General features: G+C 43.6%; 1 protein-coding gene across 2 annotated transcripts in view; it reads right to left on the bottom strand.

Annotated features, from left to right (window-relative positions):
• Positions 1 to 6353: 6353 nt before the first annotated feature.
• The window catches only part of FGFR1 (fibroblast growth factor receptor 1), a 90194-nt gene continuing 86235 nt past the window's right edge, over positions 6354 to 10312 (bottom strand). For both annotated transcript variants that reach the window (XM_063311208.1, XM_063311207.1), the window contains exons 17-18: positions 9996 to 10101; positions 6354 to 9082 (exon numbers count right to left, since the gene is read on the bottom strand). In XM_063311208.1, coding sequence (XP_063167278.1) covers positions 8906 to 9082; positions 9996 to 10101 — 283 coding nt within the window. In that variant the 3' untranslated portion in view covers positions 6354 to 8905. The remainder of the gene's footprint in view (positions 9083 to 9995; positions 10102 to 10312) is intronic.

The raw sequence follows: 10312 nt of genomic DNA, 5'->3' as shown, positions 1-10312 counted from the left end.
TTTTTTTTCCCTGATAGCAGAGCCCACCCTTCTAATGCTAGACCAACATCTTCCTTACAATGCCTCAATTGTCAGTGATTATCATCTGTAAATACTACCTATGAATCAGCAGCCTTTTTACATTGCCCCACCTCCTTCCTTTCCCTTTTGTTCAGATGCCCTGTAGTCCAAGCCTGATGGGGCTAGGGTAAATTCTTTCCCAGGATTGTTGGCTTGATTTTCATCCCCAAGGCTTTACCTGCTAGTTCAGAAAAAGAAAGCAATCTGGCACCTTTTACTGATAAAGGTATTCTTGTCCTTTGAATGTCTTTTGTAGCAGAGAATGGCATTAAGAGGCCAGCTGAAAATTAGCATGTTTATCAGGCTTTGGGTGGGGGTGGGGGTGGGGGTGGGGGTGGGGGTGGGGGTTGAAGAAGGGAGAGAATTGTAGCTGAAGGTATTGACAAGAGAGCTGGACTCCTAACAGCAACTCCTGTCTGTGTGAACAGTGGGTTTACATCCAGTTCCTCAGATCTAGTGCAGTTCAGGGATTGTGGTCAAGAACTGGGAAACTTGACCAATCACTGTCAAGGCAATGAAACCAGGCCTCGCAGAGTTTAGTGGACAAGAGAGGGATGCTTCACACATTGCACCAACTTATAATTTGCTTAACCATGTTCTGTTAAATAAGCCACATCTGCATAAATGAGCAACATGCTGAACTAGGGCACACTCTGGTCAACTTCGAGGTGGATTACTATATTCTGCTCTGTGTGCAGCAAATCTTCAAGGCAATTTCAGGCAGTGCAAAATATAACAGCGTGTTTGATTTGGGGACAGTCAGAATTCTGTCCTATTACTAGAATTTGGGTTGCAAAGGGCAGTGGAGAACCTGCAGAACCTTTAAACGATCTTATGAGCAAAACATCTTTCAAGGTCAGATGTAATACCCTTCTTTCAGTATTTTTGCAGAGTGGACATTTTAAAACTCCACCAGTGGACTATACGTGCCGGTGCAGATCCACGGAGACAGAAACAGTTCGCCATGGGCTTCTATCTATTCATCTACCCATCCACTGGATTTATAGGTTGTCCCAATCTGTTAAGACAGCAAAAATACTTTAAAAAAAACGAAGAATTACAGAGATAATTAGAGATATTTGGAATAGGTCTTCCCTGCTGCATCAGTACTTAGAAAGAATGGATATGTATTCTGTGAACCTTCTTCTCTCAGACCCCATATGTCTAATTGTATGGCCGTTAAATTTTGTGTGGCAGCAAGGCAAAGAAGCAGCAGCTGATGCAACTCAGGGCACTGTTTTTTCCCCTGTTAAATTATATGTTATGCAATATGAGGGTCATTGTTTAAAGGTACGTTGATTGACTGAGACTGTTCTATCACCCCTATGCTTCAGGAACTCTAGAATGCTAGGTGGATTCTAGAAACCAGGGAGAAAACTCTCAGTGACTTGGGATCTGCAGGCCTTCTGGACTACTTAACACCTGGGTCTTTCCCTGAGCAGACTTGGTTGCAAGAGAAAGGCATGCAAGTTCTTGCTGGAGTGTGCAAAACCAAGTGCTTTTGGTGGTTGGACCCAGGCTATGATGTTCTCTCCCAATTCAGGTCAGACAGGCTTTTACAGGTGGTCACTGTGAACTTTTTTAGAAGGCTTTTACAACATTTCTTTAGGGAGACATTTAGCACTTTATTTATATATTTACTGACATTACTATCTTTTACTTTATTTAAAACCTGTGTTCTTTTATTGCTTGGTTAGTGTGCCAGTTTAACGAGAGATTTTTACCCCCACCCCCACCCCCGCAGCCACTGGCCTGATCCCTTTGAATTGATCTTCTGCCTCCTTCTTCAAAGTTGGTCCTGGTCTGCTTGGTTTTCTTGGAGCATTAGCACAAGGATAAAGAGACAGATGGACAGAGTCTTGACCCCCTTTACGTATCTTCCTTCCTTCCCTCCTTCCTTCCTTCCTTCCTTCCTCCCTTCCGTCCTTCCTTCCATGTACCATATTTGGACTCTAGTACCAGCACCGAGATAATCATTCAGTGGCAGTGAAGAGTTAGACTTGTACTTGTGCAGCCCTGGTATGGTTGCCTCAGTTAAAGCATGAAGTGTTTTCTATGGTTGGTTATTATCCTGATGTATAAACCCAAAACCAGAGAAGCATCTTATTTTGTAAGGATTTTCCTTCAAAACAAAATAAGAAATGCCTTACTTATGGTCCAGATAGCGCTGATGTATCCAGCATTCTATCACCAGTTCTGATTGGCCTGATCTGGGAACATCCCTCCTCTGCCCTTTTTTCCCCAGTGTATACCAGGGAATTGTTCAGTCCAGAAAGCTAACCTGGCCACATCTGGGCCACGGGGCTTCAAGTAAGTTATTATTGCCTCTGGATTTCTTCCCCAGAAACTTCAGTTCTCATCATTTACCAAGGATCTGAAGAATCAGATAACAACTTGGGGAAAGACCTCCTTCTGCCAGAGATTCTGGAGATCCATGGAGATCCAGGATCCAGAGGCCAAAAAGGGCAAGCAAAAAGAACCAGTGATTCCTTCTCATTACCAATGAGTTAACTTGTTCAAGCCAAGGCTATCTGTGCCTATTGAACTAATATAAATTATACCCATTAGGGAAAACAGTTTTAGGGAAAAGAAAGCTTTGGGGTTTTGTGAAAGACAGAAGCAGCTGTGGTCTGTTATCCTAAAGGTGTTCTGTCAGAGATATGAGTAACCCTCTGGAGCTTGGTTGATTTCAAAGCTTCCAGAAATGTGACTCAGCTTCCAAGTCTGTGGATGACAGTAGAAGAACCAACTTCTGGTCAAGAACACTGTTGTGACTAAAGAACTAGGTCTAGCTGTGCAATGGCAGAAGCTATAAAACATCTACCTGACAAAATAGCTAGGAAGAAATGGAATTTGAAGTAGCCAGCTGAGATTTTTACATGTTTAGCCAGATTTATGCCCAAGGGATGTGAATGCACAGCCCATTACCCAGGGAGATATTATGCCTCCTAGTCCAACAGGGAGGCAGTTAAAGTTACACGCTCAATTGGTCACATTTCAGGATGTTACTAGAGCCCAGCTGTCCCTGAGATGAAGCTATTTCATAAGATAAAAGCAACGCACAGAGCAATGCCAAAACATCTGGCTTTGGCAGCCCATGGCTAATTTTTTTGTATTTGCTGAGACAACCAGAGGGTCAGAAGTAATTGAAGAGTCTCTGTTTCTTCTGCAGAACATTGATAGGGGTACACAGCTCCCAGATGGGGATATTGGCCCTTCTGGAGGTTTACATCAATTTGAGGGAATAAGCAGTCCTAACAAAATAGGGTGCAGGATTGGAAGAGACTCAGATCATCTCAGAATTTCTCAAGAATGTGATGGTGGAATCTATGTGGAAGCAAATCAAATTAGATACTGTAGGTTGCTGACAGCAGAACCTGCAGAACTAGTGTTGTCCAGATCTGCCCTGGTGCAACAGCAGCATTTTGGATGCTAGATGGAACACAACAATTAAATCTCACCAAAAATATCCCAAGGCAAATTACACCGGAAGTACTATACCATTACTGTAGGAGCATGTATGGCCCTATTATTAAGGTGTGAGTGCTGGGTGGTAGAACTGGGGTGCAGCAGTTTCTTATTTAACTTTCTACCCCATCTATACTTCTACTTTAATTATCTGACTCAGTGCAATGCTTTGGTAGTCTTGCATACCATGAGAACATTCCAAGATATGTCTCCTCTCCTGAGTACAGATCTGCTTACTTAGATGGTTCAGCTGCAATGGCCTTTCTTAGTTGCCTCTCGACTGGATTACTGCAAGGTGCTCTATATGGGGCTGTCCTTGAAGAGTATTCAGAAGCTTCAGCTAGTGCAAAATGCAATGGTGCAGGCAGTTATATGTGCTTGTCATTTGACACACGTGACACCTCTGCTCCATGAGTTGCATTGGGTACAGCTTGGGTCTGGGTTATTTACGGGACCGTTTCTCCCCAGTGGTATCTGCCCATCCTGTTAGATCTGGCAGGAGAGGCATGTTCCAGGTCCCATCCGTGGGGGAGTGCCATCTGGCAGGACCCAGGAAGACAGCCTTCTCTGTCATGTTGCCCACCTCTGGAACATCATTGTCCTGGAGATCAAACTCACCTTGACCTTTTGTAAGATCTTAAAGACCTGAGCTTGTCATTGAGCCTGGGGCTCTGATGGCGTGGGCGAGCCAGTTTCTTGGTTCTGTGATGATTTTTAGTGTCATTGTGGGTTGTTTTTATCAGCTGCTATTTGTATTTATGTTACTTATAATTTTGTTATACAGTATGAGACAGAAGCTTATAAGGTCTCCCCACTTGCCCTCCCTCTTTCTGATTCAACTGCAAACAGCCTTGAAGTCTGCATTTCCATTGTCAGTTAAATGTGACTGAAGATTCATCCTGAACTCAGCATTTTGATTCATCCTATCTATGGTTTTGGGGAAGAGGCAAGACTTTTAGAAATTGGCTTATTTGTCACACCACCGTTATGAGTAACCACAATGTTGTGCTTGGATATAGTAATTAACCACAGTTAACTTAAAACAGAAAAGCAGGTAGGATAGTAGTTGAAATTTTGGATTAGGGGTAGGGAGATCTGAGTGGGTGCAAACTCCATATGATCTTGGAACTCACTGGGAGACACTGGGGCATTCAACTCTTCTTTGCTCAATCTATCACATAGATACTGTTGGGTGCTCTGTACTTTTCTCGTAAATGTAATAATAAATGCTATTTTCTAATCAAATCATGGACATTAGGGAGGGTGGGTAGGAAAGCTCATAGGATCAGCTTGTTCCCATATAATTAACCCAAAGTTAATTACAGCTCTGTGAGCTTCACATGGACTCACAGAGCCTGACAAAAGTCAGGCTGCTTTAATAAATGGCAGAGAGCGCCTGTGCTGGCATTAGGTCCAAAACACTTCATCCAAATCATCTTCAAAATTTGCTGAGCCCTTGAAGGTGCTTGTTACAGGTTTCCTTCTCCCTCTCCTTTGTGTGTAGTAACGCAATGGGCTCAATCTTTTATTTTGCTGCAAAGGAAGCAAGGGACTAGCTAATCCGGAGGTTGCGAAACAACAAGCTGAGCTACCTACTTGCAGCTGGAGCTGAACAAACCATTGCTGGTATGCCTTTATGGAAAAGCTTGCATCAGCAACATCAGCTCTCTCTCCAGGGTGTCTGGAATTTCCACCCTTTTCTTCCACCTTCCTCCTCCATGTTGCTTCTCCACTAAGCCAAGGAGGTCCAGAAATGGCTATGCTCTGGATTCGAACAGATCCAATGCTTTCTCCTTTTCTACTGTGAACTGGGAAGGATTCCTCCTGACTGAAGGAGACCCTTGCACAGAGTCCTGTTGCCTTGCACTCTTGTTGCCTCTACATTTGTCACTGTTCCTTCCTGGCCATCATTCATTCATTTGCAACATGCCTTGTAAACTTCAGCTGGCTGCTCCATCACTGGTTGCTCTGGAGGTCAATAGGTGGAAGCAGGCTGAGTAAAGATTGGCAGCAAGTCTCCTTGCAGAAGTCTCAGGAGATACAGGCAGGGCCAGGACTTCACCGTTCATGCACGAGGCATCTGATCTTTTCCTACGAAAGGTGGCCATACATCAGTTCTACGTGTGCAGCTTGATTTAGACCATGGCCTAAAGTGGGTCTCATGTTCCCCCCGTTATGTCTGCTTCCAGAAACAATGTTTAAAAAGTTAGATTAATAAAATGAACATCAGTAACTATGCACTTGCCCAGACACCCTTCCCAGCAATAGGAAACAGCATCAGTCATTGTGTTTTCCAGGATGATGTCAGGCTAATTTTCAGGACTCTATTTGCAGTTACCGTTCTCTAGGTCGGTGTTTCTCAACCTCAGCAACTTTAAGAGGCATGGACTTCAACTCCTAGAATTCCCCAGCCAGCATGTTGCTGAGCTGGAGAAACACTATTCTAGGTGATGTTTGGGGCTCTGAATTGCAATCTGAAGTTGAAATCAGCCATACCAAGCTGGTAGTTGTGTACATTAAGCTTCTGTCTGCTGCCTTGTGACTCTGGTACTTGATTCTTTAATAGCACATCCTGCCTGTGTGAAACTCTTAGTGATTTCTGCCTGTATGTTCTCTGAAGTGGATTGACTGACTCTCCCTGGGACTCATTTCATCAGCAAAATAGGTAATTAATGTTCTGGAATGCCTTCTAAAAAGAATGCACCTTGCAAAAGCACATGGCAATTTCACTCTCATGTCAGCTTTTCAAGCTCCTGTGAATTTAACGTGTCAAAACTGTAGGCTGAAATGCAGACATTCTGGGTGCTGAAGAAAAGAAATTAAAGTGGACATAAAGGTATGATTTATTCTCCAGTTTGCCATAGATTCTGGAAAGAAGGCACACAAAGGGAGGCAACGAGAGTGTTCCAGGAATTAAAATTATTTCCTTTAAAAAATAAATTACAAGACTTCCAAATTTGATACAGAAATGTTTTAAAAACGTAATTCATCTGATTCAATACAAAGGCAGGACAAGCTTTCGAGTACTGGATGAATGGTGTTGGATCCAGGTTACACAGTTACAGGAAGGGGACACCAGAAATATAGGGCTGTAACTCCCAGAATTCTCCAGCCAATGTTAGCTGGGGAATTCTGGGAGCAGCATCCCCAAAAGTTCTGGAGGGTACCAGGGAGGCATGCCTCTAAGATGGCAGGAACAGAGGAGAGGAGGGAACTTGAGAGTGTTGGAAGTGACTGTTACACTAATTCTGCAGAGAAGGTGGAAATGGGCACCATCATCCACAGAGCGGGTCAAAAAGGCAGTCATGACCATGCGATTGATGCGTAAAACAAAGGGTTCGGCTTTGATCATGCAGTTGCACCTGCCAACTCAACGGTTTCGACACCCCCCAACGGACACCCCTGGTAATAAGTACTGGTAGATGAATTCATAGCACTAGGAAGGTAACATTTCACATGGCTCAAATTGCACAGGTTTGTTAGTGGCTGGGATAACGTAGTGATGCTGGAAGAAAAGGAAGTGGAGATGTTCCTTGTAACTTGGAGAAGCCCCTTCTTCTATAAGGCTTTAGTTCTCAAATGGCCACTAGGGAAAAAAAAAAGGTGGGGCGGGGGGAGAAAATAGTGACACATCACTTAGATTTTTCCTACGACCAAATAAAGAAATCGAAAAGGAAGACAAAGAAGTGGTGAGGATGTGCCTTGCAGTTTGGGGAGCTCCTCTCCCCCCCAACCCCCCCCCCCAAAATTGCTACTGGAAAAACTGGACAGTTACCGAACATTTGGCTAGGTAATTCTTACAACTCAAAACAGAGACAGAAATTAAGAGAATGAAAAGCATCCTACAATAAGGTCCCTGTGGCTTCAGATAAGACACTCAACGAGTTTTGGCACTACCCAGGTGAAGAAGAGTGACTCATTCAAAGCTGCCAATCTAGCACAACGTGTTGGAGAATTTGCACACAGGATGCTTGGGCAACCTTGTTCCCCCAGTACAAAACACTAAGTGAGTAAGTTCTTACTGGTAAGAACTTATTGTAAGTTCTTACTGGTAAAATGCAGAACCTGGGCTTCCTAACCCCAATTCTTCAGGAGACTTCAGGCCTGACATGATGCCTTGCATCACTCTCTCTCTCACAGCAAGGGAGTGAGCGAGAGGGCCTCTGAGGTGGACTCCAGGTCCCAAGAAGGGGCCAACCCACAGGCTAAGGGTGGGAAGGTGGGTGCAGGAGATGGGGAAGATTTCACAACTCCCTCAAAGGCTTGGTTACCAACAAACCCACCATTCGATATAATCCCATATAAAACTGAAGCAGCAATTTTTATTGAAGTACCTAAACTGAAAAATAAAGTTTTAGAACATAATTTAAAAAAAAAAAAAAAAGCAAAACCAGCAGAAGTAGCAAAATATATGATTTGTTTGGGTTCCTTTTATAGCAACTGATACCTACCAGTCACTAGTAACTTACTATCAGAGTGATATTATCTCTGGTAACCACCCTTAAAAAAAAAAGACATGTAAATATATAATTAATATTTATACATTTTGTTGCAGCTATGTACAAGTTCTTTAATTTCCTTTGTTTTGTTTGAAAACCTCCAAGCCCTGGGTTCATTGGGCTGCCTCCTTTAAATTTTATGCCAGTGCTGTGAAGATGTACGATGTGGTAGCTCACTTTCTGGTTTGGTCAGCAAAGGACGAACGGACAGTGCGCTCCTAAGCCTGCTGGCTTGGAAGCAAGCCACGTCAGAAACAATGGGATTGCCTTCTCTGTTCAGTCTGCAGAAAGTTGTACTGCAAAGTTCCCAGAATTAGGATGTTGTAGTGGGTGTGGATTCCACCTTTGGATGAGACAGCAACAGGTCCTCAAACAGCAGATGCTAAAGACTTTTCAGCTTAGAGTATCCTGTTGCCCACCGGTAATATCACACACAGCAGCTTTGATTTTTGCTTTCTGAGCTCTTAGAGGTTGGGGAGCTTGGATTTATGAATGAGAAAAAGAAAGGAAAGGCTCTCATCTTCATAGGAATGTTCTTCACCCCCCCCACCCCAGAATCTCCTAGGAAGCGACATCTGGATCTTCCTTTTTTGTTGAGACACTGCTTCCCACCCCAAATCACAAGACTGATTTTCTATGAGCACCTCTCTAGAAGGTTTAAGGCTTGCAACAGATGGCAGTGTACTGAAGAAGATGGTGGTGTGTGGGTTTGGTTCCCTGGAATGGACTTTTGGCAGTTCCTTATTCGCTGCCCTCCGGTGGTCCTCCCCCCCAGCCCAGCTGGATGGAGAGTGTGCACACATACGCACGCCCATTCATTCAACGACACACACACGTCACACTCGTATGCACAGAAGAGTCCCACAGATGTTGCAGCATCAGCGCCTTTTGAGTCCACCGTTGGCAAGGTGAGGTGGGTGCTTGGGAAGACAAGGCTCATCAGGGAGGGGATCATGGGAAAAAACAGAGTCCTCTCCAGAAGAGCAGGTAGAACTGCGAGTGTCTGGAAAACTGGGAGAATACTGGTCCAATGGCAGAGAGAGGTCCAGGTATTCCTAAAGAGAATGAGAGACTTGTAAGAACAACGATGTTGAGAATAGCATGGGACACCAGTTAGTGAAAGGATCTTGGAGACATAAACTTGGACAAAGCTAGAGGAAGAGGGAATTAGTCACCCCAAACAGGCTGAAAACACTAAAACTGAGTTTGTTGCGGTGCATCTCCCATCTACAGTTGCGTGCATCAAATTAGGCATCTCTCTACGAATCCCTAAATGAACTGAAACTGATGTAATTTCTCTTGAACAAGGTACAAAAGTCAACAGCTTTCTGCAAATCTGAATGCACACTTATGAATTTAGGTGCAGTTATTTACAGGCTAAAAACAAGAAAACAGTGGTTTTGCAGAAAAATGTTCTGTTTAGCTCTGTGCCATCTAGAGGTTGTGTCACCTTCTGTTTGTTCAGGGATTCACTAAAACATATAGTTGGGTCAATAGTGCTTAAAATTGTCCATGCAACGGTATGGATGAGCTGGAATCTCTACTTCTCCACTCAGGAGCCAAGTATAAAAAACCCACAATAGTGACCAAGCTGGAGCTAAGAATCCAGCTTCGAATAAGCTACTTAGTCCAGAGCAGGGCTAACTGTAGACATCAGGCAATTGTTTTAGCCCCAGAACCCCTCTGACTTCATTGTTAAAAATTGTAGATGATTTCCTGCTACACTGGGACAAAAATATACAAAACCTGTAATTTGTACTCTACAATGGTCATAATTTAATTTTGAAAATAAAGCAACCTTCCTAAAAACTCAGATACTTTGGCTCCTAATACTTGTGATTTTGCATTGCCCACTCTGCATCACTGTCCTACATATTTGTTCTCTCTACCCATCTACATCCCACGAGAAACCAGCAAAGACCTCCCAATGGCCTAATTAGGGCAAAATGGGCTCTTGGGGTCTTTTACCTGGTTTGAAGTCATGGCCACAATCCTATCTAAATCTTCAACCAGCTGCTTAAATGTTGGCCGTTGGGATGGAACAGCGTGCCAGCAATCCCGCATCATCATGTACCTGGGAAGAGAGGACAATGAATGTGCCTGCATCCAAGCTGTTAAAACCAGCAAAACCCACAACCTTTTCAGATTTGGACACCATCACATGATCTCACACCCCACATTAAAAACACCCCAACTTAAGGACAGTATTTTAAAAAGGGAACAATTGCCTGAAAATGCCAACACGTGCATGTATTCATTGTTCATTCAATTTAGGTGCCATATGA

Source organism: Candoia aspera, chromosome 9 (genome assembly GCF_035149785.1).
Source record: "Candoia aspera isolate rCanAsp1 chromosome 9, rCanAsp1.hap2, whole genome shotgun sequence".
NCBI classification, from domain to species: Eukaryota; Metazoa; Chordata; class Lepidosauria; order Squamata; family Boidae; genus Candoia; species Candoia aspera.
This window is presented reverse-complemented; position numbering and strand designations above follow the sequence as displayed.